A 17605-nucleotide genomic window follows, 5' to 3' on the forward strand; every position below is an offset into this window, starting at 1 on the left:
AGATATCTAACTAATTATTTGTGTATATGCTTAAGTATACACACTTACCCAAGCACACACACACACACTAACAGACACACACACACATACATGCATACATACTCATTTGAAAACTCAAAACTCAGCAAATAACAACGAGAGTGAGCAACATCAGCATCGATTAAACGCAAAAAACCAAACTTCAAAATCTCAAAAATTTGTTTTTTTCGTACATTTTGTTTGATATCAATTTTGGCCTAGTATTACGATTATAACAAAAGCTTCCCCCCCATACAAAACCCAAGAAAAAGCTACGAAAAGAACAAAGTTCATTTAGATATTCTCACTCGATCGCTCGCTCAGTTGCTAAATCAAAGATTAATCATTACTTCAATATATATGTATGTATCACAAAGTTATATTTAATACATAAAGTAAACAGTATAAGCTATAAAGTTTCCGTATGAAACTTGAGAAACACTAGAAATCAGTTTTTACTTTTATCTCAAACTAGAACAACAACCAAAAGAACAACAACAAATTTTATGTTTGTGTTTTTTTTTTTTTTTTGGTCTTTTATAATTTGTCTAAATATAAAAATAAAGCAAAAATGAAAACGAAAATAACTAAAAAAAAAGAGTTTTTACACTTCTACTTGTATATATTAAGAGAAAACAAAATAATAAAAATACACTTTTATGATAAAGTCATTTAGTAAATGAGAACGGAATTTTTATTTCCAATAAGGAATATAACATTTCATGTAAATGTCAAATAGACAAACTTAAGCAACAAAAACAAACAAGCTAAATCCTGTATTTCATTAATTCAGATAAGTCGAGAAAAGCAAAAATGTTTATAATGTGGAGGAAAAAACACAAACACAGAAACTGAAACTGAAACAGAAACGAACGAACACACGAAGCATTCATCAATAATACAAAGGAAAATGAAATATTTTCATAAATAAAACAACAACAAACATTGTGTTATTATTTAAATAAAATGAATGTATATAAATGATGTTATTATGCGCGATATCAATTGACTTCATTTCTTTGTATTGCTTCCCCCCCAAAAAAAAAGTGGTTCAGCGGATCTCTTTCTACTTGAGGATATTTTTTAAGTCTCTCTCTCTCTCTCTCTCTGCCAATCATCCACATTCATTATTCATAAGTCTTTGGATGCGGATTGACAATGAGTTGTTATCGCCAGTCTAGATAAAATACGACAATATCTTTTGGACTAAATACTACAGACATCTCAGCTATATCTTATGGATAGGTGTGTGCATTGAATTCGTCTCAGTTCCCTTTTTGACTCCACTCCCCACTATTCTTGATAGGTAAAGTGTAAGCCATTACCTTTGGCTGATTTGTAAGTTGTTTGTGCGTCAAGTGAGTTGAATGAATCCCACTCCGACTCCTGTTCCCAGTTCCTCCCCTTTCCCTGTTTCAAGAACCCATTTCTTAATCGTTACGTAAATACTATATTTCATTTACACACATATTTACACACACACACACACGCACATTGGAGAAAATTGTTGTGAACAAAAAAAGTAGTGTTGGTGAAGCGTTATAGAGAAAAGAAAGTACGTTCATCGAATATCTAACCAAAGACATTAACACGTATGTTACTCAATTTGTTTTTGTCCATTCCTATATTCGCCATCTTCTTCTTGCCGATGTTGTCTCCGAATGAATTGTGGAAAGGGTTTCACATCAATCACCTTTGCTCTAACCCCCGTCTCGTCTCGTCTCGTCTCGTGTCGTGTCGATCCTAATCTACATATTATTCTTAATCGCTACTTGATAAATTACTCTTACTATATGCAAACACACACACAACATTCAACACACACTCACATTACGATACTAAGTATGCCACGCCCATGCCCATGCCCATGACCACGCCCACGACCACACACTGCGCGCCTACTAATCGAAAATCAAAAATCGAAAAAAGAACCGAAGGGTATCCAATGCAACTAAATGCAATTTGAGGTACAACTGCTGACTGCTGTTATACGTATTCTACTTACTTACTTATTTTTAATATTCTTATGTATTATCTGTACCATTTCGTTACAGTACTTTTATATATATATATATATACATTATCTATAATATATTTGAAGCCACAGGTTATTATTTTATTATACGATTCAAGCGATTCTCAGAAGGGATTTAAATGTCAAACATAAATGCATCACACACACTTCATACACACACTCGCAATCGCAATCGCACACACACATACACATACATAGCTATGTCCGTGTGTGAGTAAAGTCCCAATCACAGTCTCATGTACAACACACACACACACACATCTTCACACACTTGAGCCAGTCATATATATCTTTTAGTATGTCTAAGATAAAACCCTGATATATAGTAAAAAAAAAATATACCTAAATGAGTATAACGCAAATATCTAAATGAAATATCAAGCAAATACCAAATACCAACTACCTAATATGAATATACCAATATATACCAAAAATATATACCAACCCATGAAACTCCAAAACCAATTTACAGGAAATTCACCCAAGAAACTGTTCTCATGCCAACTGTGCGGTAAGCTTCTCTGCTCGAAAGCCTCACTTAAGCGACACATTGCCGACAAACATGCCGTACGCCAAGAGGAATATCGTTGTGCCATCTGCGAGCGAGTTTATTGCTCGCGTAATTCGCTAATGACGCATATTTATACCTATCACAAGTCCCGACCTGGCGAAATGGAGATGAGAGATATTAAGCTACTTAGTCAATTCAATTCGCCAATCTGAGATTTACACTCTGGATTGTCTGGATTAGGTCAAGTGGTTCATCCCACAGCCATTGGCCACAAGAAAGCCATGACAAAGAATCAAATGAAATACCATCAACATCAGCATCAACAACAACAGTATAAAAGCAATGCGAATCAATTTAAGAACAACAACAATTATAAAATGCACAATAATGATAACATCAAACTAAATGTTAATGAGTTAGTAGAGAAAGATTACTTGCCCCCCCACAACATACGCCTTGCACCAACATTGACGACAAACCTAACAGCTCACACTCCAGTAACTAACATTCCCACACCCACCCCCACGACCACGCCCACTCCCTCTTCCACGCCCACCCACAGTCAACATAAGCGACCGGCAACACCAATGCCAATGACGATGACAATGCCAATGGCAATGCACATGCCAATGCCAATGCCACAAATGATGCAAAATGAACAGTATCCACTATTAATACAAGAAAGACAAATTCTAACATTATACGATTATTATTTGCATCAGCGAAAGACGTCAAACACTAACACTAACACTAACAGCCTTAACACGACAAGCAACTAGCAACTAATGGTGGAGAACTATCGATAGTGGACGCCATCGATAATCGACGATAGTCAAGCCATCAATTGTCGCCGATAATTTCGTCGTATTGCCTTGTATTCTTGTATTCTTTGCCGTAGTCAAGGCATTTGGTTGCACCACTATCAGAAGTGTGTGCTACTATCGATAGTGGCATCGATAGTTCTCCAGCTCTACTAGCAACTAGCAACTAGACAACTAATTAGACGACTCGAAACTTAAACTAAACTTAAAGCAATGCCATTCTGTAGTGATACATACTTTTACACGTTAAAAAAAGAACTCTATACTTACAAACATATTTACCTACATATATACATACATACTCGTACATATACTTATTTAACAAAAGAAACAAAAAAAACAAAAAGACAAAAACTAAAAAAAGACATTAGCTGTAAGGTATGACATAACTCTAGACTTCTTTATATGATATGTATTGTATTTACAAGAAGACATCAATTTGGAAACGAAAAGTTGACCCAACGCTGACTTGCTGACAACATTTACAACCTTATCATGCTTATGGACCATTTACACACATACTTATATATAAGTACATATAACTGTACAATAACTGTACTGTGTATGCAACTGTTTATACTCTGTGGCCTTCTTTATACCTCATACAACGTACTCGGTAGTCAATTTACATTTTTTATTTATTTACATTTTCGTTTTTTTTTTTTCTCATAATGACGAATGCGCAAATGCAAACGTTGCACAAGTTGCCTTTCTAAACACTTACTAGTAATTTCTCAGATTGACTTTGACTATACACAACAAGTAAATACTTTCAAATAAAAAAAAAAAGAAAACTCTTAGATATAGATAATCACAATAATGATAAAAGATATATACATACTATAGTAGTATATAATAATATAAAAAGAATACAAATATAAATAACAAAAAACATATATATATCAATATAAAAATTGCCAATTGCCGGTCAACTTGTGTTTAGTGTTATAAGTATTGCCCTCAACAACGTATAACGATAACGACGTATAACAACAACAAGCAAGCAGCACATAATACACACAATTATCCCCGATTGGAGCAAGAGAAAGAAACACCCCCCAGAGTCTTACCCAAAAAACGGAGAGATCTGAGCTGAGTTCGCTTGACTTCACAGCCAAACAGCCACCAAAATCGTGACAGCTACAGCTACATCTTTAAATCGGTACTCAATATCCGCTAACCGGGTCCTCACAACCGATAATCGAATCGGAAACCCCGTTAGTCAATCAAAGTACAAGTTCACGCGCTTGCTAAAGGTTAGCACAATATCTTACAACTACATTGGTAGCAAACAAAATTATATATGAAAAAACACATTAAAACCAAAAAAAAAAAAAAAAAAATGAGAAGATACGTAGTTAGTTCATATACAACAACAAAGCTCTGTCTGTCATGAGCTCGCTTTTATGCAAACTCTCCTCCCTCCCACGCTCATAATCTCTGTCTCTCTCCCTCTCTCTCTGTCTATCTTTCACTCACTCGCTTTCTTTCTCTTACTCTTACTCTCTCTCTCTCATACTCTGTGTATATCTATATTTCTCTCTGTTTACAAATATTTCAGTCAGGCTCAGCCTATCGCCAAAGTCTTCACTGGCTTTTGAAAAGTACTTCAATCTGTCTCTCTCTCTCTCTCTGTCTTTCTCTCACCCCACTCTATATATATATATTTATATATATAAACGAAAATAATCTATCTATCCGTTGATTTAGTCACCTTACATACTCTTATGTAGAGAACATGCGTTCATCGAGCCATTTTAGTTCGATATCGGTAATGTAAAAAGTGTTTATATAATTAGTTAAAATGAATTCAACAAACACTTTGATACAGCGGCAAACACATCTAGTAAAAGTTTCGCTCACGCTCTTGCTTCTGTTCAATCTTCCTCTTTCTCTTACACTCTCTCTCTCTGTCTCTCTCTCTCTCTCAACATATCCATAAACACACACACACTCTATCTGCCTCTCTTTCATCTAATATACATGAATACGTACTCGTATGTATTATATACTTTGCTTGCTCACGCGCTACATACATCTCGCTCCTGCTTTAGCATTATAGACTACTCTTTCATGTATAAAGAACATAATAACTCGTATTGGATCTGTAAAGTATCTCACAAAAGGAAGTCTCTTCACACTTCTTACGCACTTTCTACATAGAACCTTCCTCTACTAGCTATATATATTATACATCACCGATCGGTATACGATCTTCAGATCTTATATGCTTATACCAATATAGTATATAGTCAAATATATACATATAACTATGTAGTTTGAGCCTCGATTCTGCTGGCACCAAATCTGTCGCTCATTTCATGGTTAACCTAGCTACATACTACGTACTTATAAGAATTGTACAAGTCTATCTGCTCAGTCCCTATATATATATATTAATCCCTATACAACCTTACTCTCTCTCTCACTCTCTCTCTCCTATATTAGTAATATTCATTATTACCGATCCTTTACACACATCTTTACACATATTAACAACGACAAAATGCTCCCTTCGGTCAACTTTTAGCTCAATTTACATGCTTATATACAACAACATTACATACTCAACACTCTCACTCATTGCTACATTGATACTACAGTAGTTTCGTGTAAAGCACAAATCAAAGAAACGCTAAATCTAGAGAGCATTTCCGTTTTACTCGCATATGATGAGTATGTACATATGTATATTTGATTCTCTCTCACTAACCATTTGTAAAACATCATACATATGCATACATACATCGTACATACATTCATCCGTACATAGACATACATACATTTACATATATGCACAACAAAGTACACAGTATCTAAAACATACCAAACAGCAAGTGCGACTTGCTCCCCGAATCTAGCTTAAGAATTTGCCTGTTAATTAACTATCCTCTGTAGGCCCAGGCGACAGCCCGAATAAAACTCTCTCTCTATAATTTCCACTATCTCACACACACTCTCTCTCTCTCTCTATGCCTTTTAGAATGTTTAAATGCAAAATAGCAGCAGTGTATTCTTTATACTGTCTAATGTACTGTATGAAATGCTGTATACCGTATAAATACTGTATCAAATACTGTATACTGTAAAATATGGTATATGCTGTATAATATATTATATACTGTATAATGTACTGCATACTGTATAATACACTAAGTATATTATACAGTATTTTAATATACTATACAGTATATAATATATATGTATACTGTATATGTACTGTATACTGTAGAATATACTATATACTGTATAATCTATAACTACTATAATCCACGTCTATACACACACACTTACTCGTACTCGTATTTCGCTAGTTTCTGTACGTTTTATCGTTGCTGTCTGCGCGTTGTTACCCAAACTTGGGCTCTTACTCTCCATCTCCTTTAACACACCCGTCCAATGTCTACTGCGTTCTACTGCGTTGATATCTTTTCAACTGCGTGTTTCAGTACTTTCGTTGTTTTTCTCCTCTCCTCTCCACTCAACCAACCAACAACCATCGCCTAAATGCTCCTGCTTTGAGTCAACTGTACAAATAAGTCTACTATACTACTTGTATAATAATTGTAATAATAGTAATAATAAACGATAAGAATACTCTAACTATTTAAAATAACTATAACTAAAACAAACAGCAAAACTCTTATAAACGATGAAAGTCTATATAACAAACTATTTAAGTGCTTGTATACTTCATTTTTCCTTTTTGGTAAGTTTGCGTCATTGAACTAAGATAACTGATAATAATACTCTCATAAATAAACACCATCAATATTCAATCTAGTTTCATGGCCAATCCCATGCAAAGCTGCTTAGCTAGCAGTATCTACAGAATATTTCCAGACTCTCACTCTACCTCTCTCTCTCTCTCTCTCTCGCTCTCTCTTTCTCTCGCATATATTAAGTACAAGAACTAAGTCTATTTTGTTGTCATTCAATCCACAACAGCTGATGGTTTTCAGTTCCATTTAGTTACAATCTATATTATATATATAAATATTCATTTTTCATTTTTCACATTTTCATTTCATTTAAATAACTAAACTCGATGCGAGATGTGAAATACACAATATATAAATAACGTTCATTGCTTTACTTTTGATACCTTGCTATTTGCTTTTGCTTAAGAAGGACTTTTGCTACCTCCTACCATCATTTGCCTTTCGTAGTTCGTAGTTGTACTTATATTACGTATACGCATGTGCACGATGCATTCCATTCTGTACATAAGCATGCCTTACACTTTTGGGTATGGTAATTAATATAAGAATGAACAATTTAGAGTATTAACTATTAAGACTTCTATTGCTTCCTCCTTCTTAGAATAGAACAATTCCTACCTTTAACTGTCAACTACCCAACACCAAAAAATACTGCATCATAACATAAAAGAAACGCATGCGAGATCTTAATCTGCACCTCGGTTAGCTTTTCATTTTCATTATAGTCTTCATTTTCATGATTTGGTTGAAAGCTGCAGCTTGTACTACTATTTGACCAACATTGAACAACATACTATATATATGTATAACTTTGTAATGTACGTATACATATTCCTTCCTAGTCAAAAATGCATATTCATTTATCTAACTCTTAACTCACTTATTCAAAGATATGCTAAAGAAAAGAAAAGAACATGAAGAATTTGCAAAATGTGGAACATTTTCTTAAGCATATGTTTGAAAGAAACCTCGTTCAAAACTTCAACTTTCGGTTTTCAGTATGTCAAACAAGTCTGAGCTGATACGTAATCACTTATTTAATTCTCTATAAATAGCAAAACTATATATATATATATAACGCTTTACCTACTTTCTGCTAGCAACCAATCAAACAATTGAACATAGGAGATAAACTCGTAAAATATAAAAGAAAATTATTATATTTTGAACATTTTTCTATCCCAAATGAAAACAAAAAAAAAAAAAACAAAATCAATCTCGTATTTTCTCCTTTTAACTTTGCACTTTTAGTTTCATTTTCTCAACAAACAACCGCAAAAAAGCAGAAAAAAAATATTCGCTTCAAAACAAAAAAAAAAAGAAGAACTCTATATATTAAATACACACTATTTCTCGAATTAAGACCTGAATCCAAACGTTTTGACTAATGAAAATCATTTCTCCCCCTCCTCCTTATAAAGGACCGCTCAAAATAATACGATCCGCAGCTACCTCGCCAACCAGTTCTACCTCATCGCCGCCGTCACCGCCGACAGCGTTGCCCTCGCCGACCAACTCGCTGAATGGAAGCTTGGCTGCTGCCGTCTACAACCTGCACACGTCACCTCCTCGTCCCGGGAGCGTGGGCAGCACCGGGGCAAGCAATCTCTGCTCGGCCGCCAATGGCGGAGGCATCAACAGCATCAACAGCAGCAACAACAACAACGCAAGTAATGCCAACAACAACAGTGGAAAAATGCAGACATCGATTGCCTCGGGATCGCCGCAGTCGCAGTCGGGGAATAGCATACCCGGAGTCGGAGTCGGAGTTGGGGTCGGAGTTGTGCCTGTGCCACAGCTGCCGCTGCGCATGCCACCGCCCACAAGTGGCGGGATCAACGAGCCACAGGAATGCCCCTACTGCCGACGCACCTTCTCCTGCTACTACTCACTCAAGCGACACTTCCAGGACAAGCACGAGCAGTCCGACACGCTGTACGTGTGCGAGTTCTGCCATCGCAGATACCGCACCAAGAACTCGCTGACAACGCACAAGAGTCTGCAGCATCGCGGATCGAGCGGCATGCTGAAGCGTCTGCTCAAGACCTCAGCCATCAAGCACGGCCTGGTGGGTCACCATGCCCATCCGCATCACCATCCGCTCTCGCACTCACGCACCAGCCTCTTCGACTTTACCAGCGAGCTGGGTCAGCCGCCACCGGGCATACAATAGGATCTACGTTGGAATGCAATTTTTTAGAGAATATCATCTTTTTGGCAAATGCCGTAGAAACCAGCTACAAATACTTTGCCCATATATATATGTTTTTTTTTTTCGCCATTGTGTAAGGTCCATAGTCCGGTCTCTCACAATTAGTTATTAGACACAATCTATATATATATATATTAATTTTTTTTTTTGTTTGATTTACGGCTTAAATTGTATGTTTAAATTAATGATGCGCTGCTCTCCATCTACTTAGTAGTTGAAGTAGTCGAAGATATCGCTGCTTCATGTGCAATACCTCAAGAAAATTTCATTTCTTTACAAGCGCATGCAATAATATTGTGTAAATAAGCTGGATAAGCATGCCTCGTAACAATTACAATTACAATTACAAAAAACTCTGCGTAGTTTCAATTATATATATATATATATACCATATATTTTGCAAAAAACACTTATTAGAATTAGTTCTTTACGTTAACCATTAAGAATAACGACAACAACAAAAAGGGAAGAGAGTGAAGGACTAAAGCCAACAGCTAACAGCTGGGCAAGCAAACCTCTTGGGCGTCAACAAAAAATATTGTAAAGCAGCCGAGATCGAGTGTGATCGAGATCGAGATCAAGATCGATAACGAAGCGAACAATTTGCAGTATATAATCGGCACATATCAAGGCGTATACGCAGTATTCTCCTAACAAAGTTTAGAGGAATCAAATTGAACCATACGAAAAAACATCAAATCAGAGAAAGTCTCTCGAACACACTCTGTACTCGGAAATGCTAAAGAATGAACAGTTTTAATTGCGCCCAAAGCTAGCCTATCATTTGCATTGGACAATTTCTCGTTGTTTTTTTTATTTAGCTTTTATTTAGTTATATCTTTGTCCTTAGGTTCCACACAATTCTCTAAAAGGTCATATTCCAAAAAAAAAAACAAAAAGAAAAGAAAAGAAAATATAAAACCAAGAACAAGCATATGGCGTCAAGCTGCATATAAATGCATTTTTTTTTTAAATAAACATATTTGAACATAGTTTTAAGGACAAAAAAGTAAATGTATTAAACCTAAATTAATCTACCACTAACACAGGAATGTTATAAATATAAACACGGAAACGGAAGTAGAGAGAAAATGATGCAACAAACAAACACAAAGTAAAACGTTATCAGGGATATAAATATCAAGTATGTAGTATTAAGTCCTTTTTTTTTTACACACATCTACATTTAAGGCAAATAATCAGAAATTGAATAAAATTTTTTTGTGAACACGTACGTGCATATTTACATACATATATGTACATACTTACATACACAAATATTGAAAGAAAGAAAGAAAAAGAAAGCAAAGCAAAGCAAAGCAAAGGCATATGTTTGTACTATATGACAGAAGCATCAAATAATACATATGTGATTTATATAAGCCGCAGACAGTTTTACAACATAACAACAACTGCAATTGAAACTGACTCTGAAAGTTAATATGAACATGAACATGAAAAACTAAAGCTAAAAAATCGAAACGAAAAGAAAAGAAAAGAAAAACGCAACAAACAAAAACCGCAAAGTAACTCAGTGATTTTCTACCAGTGAAGTACAAATATTCAGAAATTAAAATAAACACAAAGAATAATACAAATAATGCAACGTAAATTATAACGAAAAAAGTAAAGAAAACAAAACAAAATTATGAAAAATAGTTTATTTAAAATTGTAAAGCAAAGCCAACAAAAGCAACTAACAGCTGGGCGAAGTTTTTGTTTGATCGGCCGAAAAAATAACTTTGCGCAAAGGGTAAATGATGAATTTAAATCATAGTCTTGATTTGATAAACCTCATATACCATATACCATATACCTTATATCTATATATAATGTATGTACATATAAGTTTAATAAAAACGTAAATGAGAATAACACAACACACAAAACAAAACAAAAGGTGTAACAAGATTTTACATTTTACAACATACATACTAGTACATATGTATGTTCTAGTACATATATTTTACAAAAACACAAACGGACAAAAAAAGAAGCAAGGAAAGCTATGAAAAAAAGGCAAGTAGCCAGATAACAAACAAAAAACACACACACACACACAAACAAAATACAAAAAAAAACTCAAGAACTGCCTCATGCAAAATACAAAAGAAAAAAATGCAAAAATGTAATTGTCCAATTGTTATTTAAAAACATATCCGTAAAATGTCTCAGGAATTACTAACTTAAAAAAAAGCAAATTAGAAAACGAAAAAATTCTGTAAGTTCAAACATAAAAGTAGTGCGATAGTTCATCTTATGTGTATGCATACTTTGTATTTTAAATCAAAAAGAAAAAAACACAAACTAACATGCTATTTTACAACACAAAAATGTATTTAAAGCATAAAGCGGATACTCGAACTTGTACTCGAACTTGTGCTCGAACTTGTACTCGAACTTGTACACGAACTTGTACTCGAACTTGTCCATAACAGACACACATGCATACCTATACATTTTTGTATGGCTATGCGGTCTTCGTTTTATAGCAATCCAATAAAAATAATTGCGTTCGATTTGCTGTTAATATACAAAAATATGTTAATTATTCAGCCAAAAAACGAAAATATACCAGAGCACTTTAATCTGTCCGACAATATACAATTCATTATGTAAAATGCAATTCGCAACTGTCTCAGAGATCCAAAACCTGTGCAATGTGTGAGTCACAGAGTCTGCGAAAGTCAACCAACTAAATCTTTCATATATTTTACTCAATGCAAAATTGGTTTGCACCAACACAAAGCTGCATTTAAAGAATATTCCATCCATATTGATACCCGAGAAGTATCGATAGAAAAGATCCATGCAGACTCAATCATATGTTGCACACAAATAAAAATCTAAATAGTTATATTACAACGCAATTAATCTGTGTTGAGCCTTAGACTATCGTGTTCACATGGCAAATTACACAACAATATTCTACCTCTGGTGTGAGCGGTTTTATAATTTTAATTAATTTATTATAACATTTTGAAAAGCAACCATTAATCTTCATATATATGAACATATATCTCTCTGCCTCTATATCTCTGAACTTATTGCTTAAATCAATTTTTAATTATTTTCAAGCATTTTTTTTTAATTTCGTGCATTATAACTTTATTTATTTTTAAATTTTCATTCATATCCCATTTTGCTTAACAAAAAAAAAAAGAATCGAAAAATAATGCAAATGAAGAAGAAAAAAAAAACAAACTGTGATCTACAAAAAAGTGAACATTTTTTGTTTTCTTTGTACAAAATTATATTTTTTGGATATTTTATTTAATTTATATATTTACTATGCAAAATTTTTGTTTAGGTACTTTTAATAACTGTGAATGCAAAGAAACCAACTTTTGTATTATTTTTTGTGAATTTTTTCTGTTTACCTATGTATACCTAAATATACATGAATAAATTGTTTATATTTAATTAAATTTATTCAAAATTATACTGTTTGGAATATGTTAAAATAAAATATTCTTAAAATAAAGAAAACACACCCATAGTTGTTTTAAATATAACAAATTTGCTAATCCGATCTTCCCATCTTTGAATATACTATAATTAATATTATTTCATCGCAATAGACTTGACCGCTCAATACCTAAAAACAGACATGCCAAGTTCAAGCATTTCTCACACTGATTGATTGATGAGAAAACCTCAAATAAAAGAGAAACATATACAGAACATAAACCCGAAAAGAAATACAATATAAAACGGTTTATAAGTAACATACTTATGAAATGTTAATCATTTTACATAATATCTATGTAGCTGTTAGTTTAAACTTTATACTCGTATATATTTAAGTGTATGTATAAATGCATCAAGTACGAACACAGATATGATGAATATACATTGTATGCGGATATAATTGCGCACATTTTACCCTTAGATTAAAAATACATATGTGCATATGTAATCATCGTATTTACATACATACATATTTATTCAAGGCATAGCCCCCATATCATAAGGGCTTAAGTTGGGGCCATAAATAAATACTGAATACACTTAGTCAACGATAACCTTTTCAACAAATACCACTCAACAATATACTTATATACTAAAAACTCATCTAATAAGCCAACGCCCAGAAAACCAGAAGACACCAAAACTCTTTTGAAAGTTACTGAGGAAAGCCCCCGTTCTTAACATCTGTACATTTTATGAGAATATTTTTTTTTTCAATTCACCAAAAATCGCAAAATTAATGTTGAAAATGCAACGCATATCAAGCTCAAAAACAAAAAAAACAAAGAAAACAAAAAGAGTTAATCTAACAGTAATAAGACAACATTTAGATAATTGAAAATTATTAGTCAAAATTATATATATTTATTATATACAAAAACAAAAATAAAAAAAAAAAGAAAAGAAACAAATAAATTTTAAACTGTGCTGTTCGATGATTTAAATTTAACTTTTCGGTATTTAAAAACAAAAATCTGTGATTACCTACAAAATTTAAATTAAACAAAATTTAATGTATAGCACAAAAATGTTTATACTTAATAGCTACAAAAGTAATACAAATTATAATCAAATCTGTCACGAACTCTTTTGGATTTTACTTAATAAATAATTTTAATGGCATAAGAAAATCGAAAAAACGAAAATTATATATGGACAGCATACCAAAATTATTCAGGTTGAATTACAAATGTATGTCTATAGACATATTGATATTTATTGATATGCTGTTAAATGTTAATATCATGCAGTTGCATTTTCCAAGACTTTGGCTTCATTAAAAATACACTTTTCTATAGCGAAACTGAGACATACCCCATGTATGTATTTTTAATAATCCTAACATTTCAGCGCATGTCCCGCAATATATTCTACTGCAGAAATAGTATTAAAAACAAATCGATATATATGTATATGAATATATATGTATATAAATATATAACATACACATATAATTTTTTTTAGATTTTACTAGGATAATTAAACTGTAATTTCGAACACTTTGAAAGTCCGAATTTATAGAAAAGAAATATATAACAAAAATGCATTACCAACAATTAGCAAATAAATTGCACACACATACTAACAAAAAAAAAGAAAGAAAGAATTTCGTATACATATATGCGTTTGTATACGTATTAACAAAATAATTTGTAATTTTTTTATTATCAATATATGTAATGAGAAAAAGAAAACGAATTGGAAAAGAAAACAAGGCATGACGCTCTCCCAAAAAGATATGGATCATGAAACGGTATGAATCTAACCGAAGTCGAAATCAAAACTGTGACGAATATGTACATATGTAAGTATGTAGTACTTACTACTACATGCAAATAAACTACGAACATGCAGTTAAAATTGAAAAGTACGAATATGTTGTGTTGAACATAAAGAAGACCAGAAATTATGTATGTTGCAGTAATATTAATCACATTTGAATTATTGGAACAACAATGGATATACATAAAATATACATATACATAGGTATGTATATACATGTGTGCAAACTGCATGTATGTGTATATATATTCATCTATAATATTATTACAATTACATGTATACAAAGAAACACACAAATTATAAATAAAAGTTAAAAAAAATCTCAAAACATCACTCATGTCTTTTTGTCTTTAGAACGGTGGATCGGAAGCTAAATCTTTATTTTCAGTTTTCAGTGACTCCAATCATCTCGTCCTGTTATTTAATCTTTTTTCAGAAAAAATATATCGAGGGAAATAAGCCACATAAATAGCCAACACTAATCAGTCGAAATATTTAAAAACGATAAGTTGAAACGAAATACATTTATCGAATATATTTATCGAAATATATCGATAGCCATGGCATTGCCCACAAAAAGTCAGACGATATTTTTGCGTCGTTTTATCGAAATACATATATGAATGAATCTCAGAAGTATTTTCGCGCATGCTAAGAAGAAGACAAGTAAATACATTTTATAGCAAGCACCAATCCTACATCGATGGCTAATTAAATTAAATAAAATCTATTGTTTTTAGTATAAAATACTAGAGCTGTTTGTAGTATATTTCAGAAATGTTGCTATGGTCACACATTCATTCAAGAAACAAAAAGTCTAAGTCCACTCATAAGAATAGATCTCTTAACTTAAATAAGTGCATTTATTATATTATTTAACTTCAAAAATATAAGTATAGCCATGTTTAAAAATATTAAAATGCTGGAATATTGTCACAAACATTGTCAAGACATAAAGGCAATGGAAACATCGGACAGTTTATTTAATTTAAGACAAAATATTAAAACGGACGTACAAGAGCTTGATGAATATTTAGGCGGTGGTATCGCAATAGGCAGAGTTACTGAATTTGTTGGTTTGTCGGGAACCGGAAAAACGCAAATGTGGTAAGTAATGAAAAACATATGTGGGTAAATAACAATTACTCATTACTGATCTCTGTATTAGTTTGCAGCTCAGCTTAAACGTTCAAATACCGAAACAATTTAGCGGCTTGGAAGGCAAAGCATTATATATAGACACTAGGGGGGATTTCAATCCCGCCAGACTGCAAGGTATGTCTATATTCAAATAAAAATATAGCATTTTAAAATAAACACAATGCATCAATGAAGAACTGGCAATAGATCTGGAGAAACGCTTTCTTCATAAAGCCCTAGGCTTTAAATCAAGCACCATGATGCAAAACGTATATTACCAAAATTGTCCCAGCAGTGCTGAGTTATTTGCTTGCATAGTCAACTTGAATAGATACCTGAACAGCAATCCCAGTGTAAGTATTGATATATTCAATAAAACTTATCTCACTAACAATCCGTCTTTTAGATCAAACTAATCCTGGTTGATTCATTAGCTTTCTCAATACGGATGCTGGAAAACGTGAGGGATCGAACCAACCTACTCATGGAACTGCACGCTTTAATCCATCAGGTTCTCTGCCATCATAATGTGGCTGTGAGTAACTATTGTCTGTGTATAGGGCATCTTAATTGACATATTTACAATTTTGTAGGTTGTGCTCACTAATGAACTGGGCTTCTATCGAAGCAGGCGAAAATGGAAACTGCGCAGCACTTTAGGTGAAAAGCACACGCATTTGATAAATGAGCGTATTTGGCTGACTGAAAATGGAAATTACGTTGGGAAAACACTAAAATTTCGAAAATTGGTTACTAGCATTAACGCCAATTGTGGATAATATATAACGATAACATTTATCATGTGCTTATTTAAAATTTCTTGGCGATTTTGTCATAGTGGAGGTGGTATCGCAATAGAAAAAGCACTGCCCAGCTATTTGTTTGGACCATTAATTCAAGAAGATACCTGAACAGCTATCCCAGCGTAAGTATTGATATTTATAGAATTCAATAAATCATTTAGCTTACCGGCAAGCCGTGTTTTAGATCAAGCTGATCCTGGTGGATTCGTTCGCTTTTTCAATACGGATGCTGGAAGACGCATGGGATCATGGGATCAGCCGCATGGTTTAATCCAGCAGGATTAATGGCATCATCTGCCATTGTAATGTGGCTATGAGTAACTATTGCATGTGGTCAGCGCGTTTTAATGTACATATTAAAAATTCTATGTTGTGGTCACTAATAAGCTGAGCTATCGAAGCTGGTGAAAATGGAGACTGCGCAGCCTCTTGGCCGAAAGACACGCATTTCATAAATGAGCGCATTTTGATGAAGGAAAATTGATATTACGTAGGAAACACACTGAAATGCCGAAAATTGTTTGCCAGCATTAAAGCCAAGTGTGAATAATATATAAAACGATAATATTTACCATATGTATATAACATCGCTCATTTTACAGAAAATTTTCTGCCGCTCAATTTTTGCATTCTGCCGCGAAAAAGTTTTGTGTGGCTGTAAAAATAAAAGTTCAAAAATACCGAATACTTTTAGCATTTGTACTAACATTAACTGTCAACGTCGTCACACCGAGCGGTTAATAAAGAAAAAAAATACATGTCTGCCAAAACAAGCAGGCTGACCAATGTTTAAACAAATACGTAAATAAGTTAATAATATTTCTTAATAAGAAATAAGAAATTCTTATAGCCGTTTTTTCATTTTTTCATGCAGCAAACCGCCAAAAAAGTTGTGCAGCTACACAAATGCATTACAAAAATACTAAACTCAAATAGGTTTGGCGAAACAAGCAGATTGAAAATGAAAATTACACAGGCAAAAACACCAATGTTTAAACAAATACATAAGTTAATAATATTCCTTATAGCCGTTTGGAATTTTTTCATGCAGCAAGCCGCCAAAAAAGTTGTGCAGCTACACAAATGCATT

General features: G+C 33.2%; 2 protein-coding genes across 3 annotated transcripts in view; both read left to right on the forward strand.

Moving 5' to 3' along the window:
* Positions 1-11632, forward strand: part of LOC117576610 (broad-complex core protein) — a 43008-nt gene extending 31376 nt beyond the window's left edge. Inside the window, exon 8 of one of the 2 annotated variants that reach the window (XM_052004597.1) lies at positions 8529-11632. In XM_052004597.1, the coding sequence (XP_051860557.1) occupies positions 8529-9280 (752 nt within the window). In that variant the 3' untranslated portion in view covers positions 9281-11632. Of the gene's footprint in view, positions 1-2525; positions 4180-8528 lie in introns of those variants that run through there. The other variant, XM_052004605.1, reaches the window with a different exon arrangement.
* Positions 11633-15238: 3606 nt separating this feature from the next.
* On the forward strand, positions 15239-17254 carry LOC117576617 (uncharacterized). Its single transcript, XM_034261527.2, has 6 exons — positions 15239-15679; positions 15741-15847; positions 15908-16065; positions 16119-16247; positions 16306-16637; positions 16700-17254. The coding sequence occupies exons 1-5, from the start codon at positions 15474-15476 to the stop codon at positions 16489-16491; spliced, it is 786 nt and encodes a 261-aa protein (XP_034117418.1). The 5' UTR covers positions 15239-15473; the 3' UTR covers positions 16492-16637; positions 16700-17254.
* Positions 17255-17605: the final 351 nt, after the last annotated feature.

This window comes from Drosophila albomicans, chromosome X (assembly GCF_009650485.2).
Source record: "Drosophila albomicans strain 15112-1751.03 chromosome X, ASM965048v2, whole genome shotgun sequence".
Classification (NCBI taxonomy): Eukaryota; Metazoa; Arthropoda; class Insecta; order Diptera; family Drosophilidae; genus Drosophila; species Drosophila albomicans.

Bases quoted from the DNA above. Each gene is read 5' to 3' on its own strand.
- LOC117576617 (XM_034261527.2), top strand. From the start codon at position 15,474: ATGTTTAAAAATATTAAAATGCTGGAATATTGTCACAAACATTGTCAA. The intron at 15,848-15,907 runs GTATGTCTATAT...GCATCAATGAAG, and splicing joins CAATCCCGCCAGACTGCAAG to AACTGGCAATAGATCTGGAG. The intron at 16,248-16,305 runs GTGAGTAACTAT...ACAATTTTGTAG, and splicing joins TCTGCCATCATAATGTGGCT to GTTGTGCTCACTAATGAACT.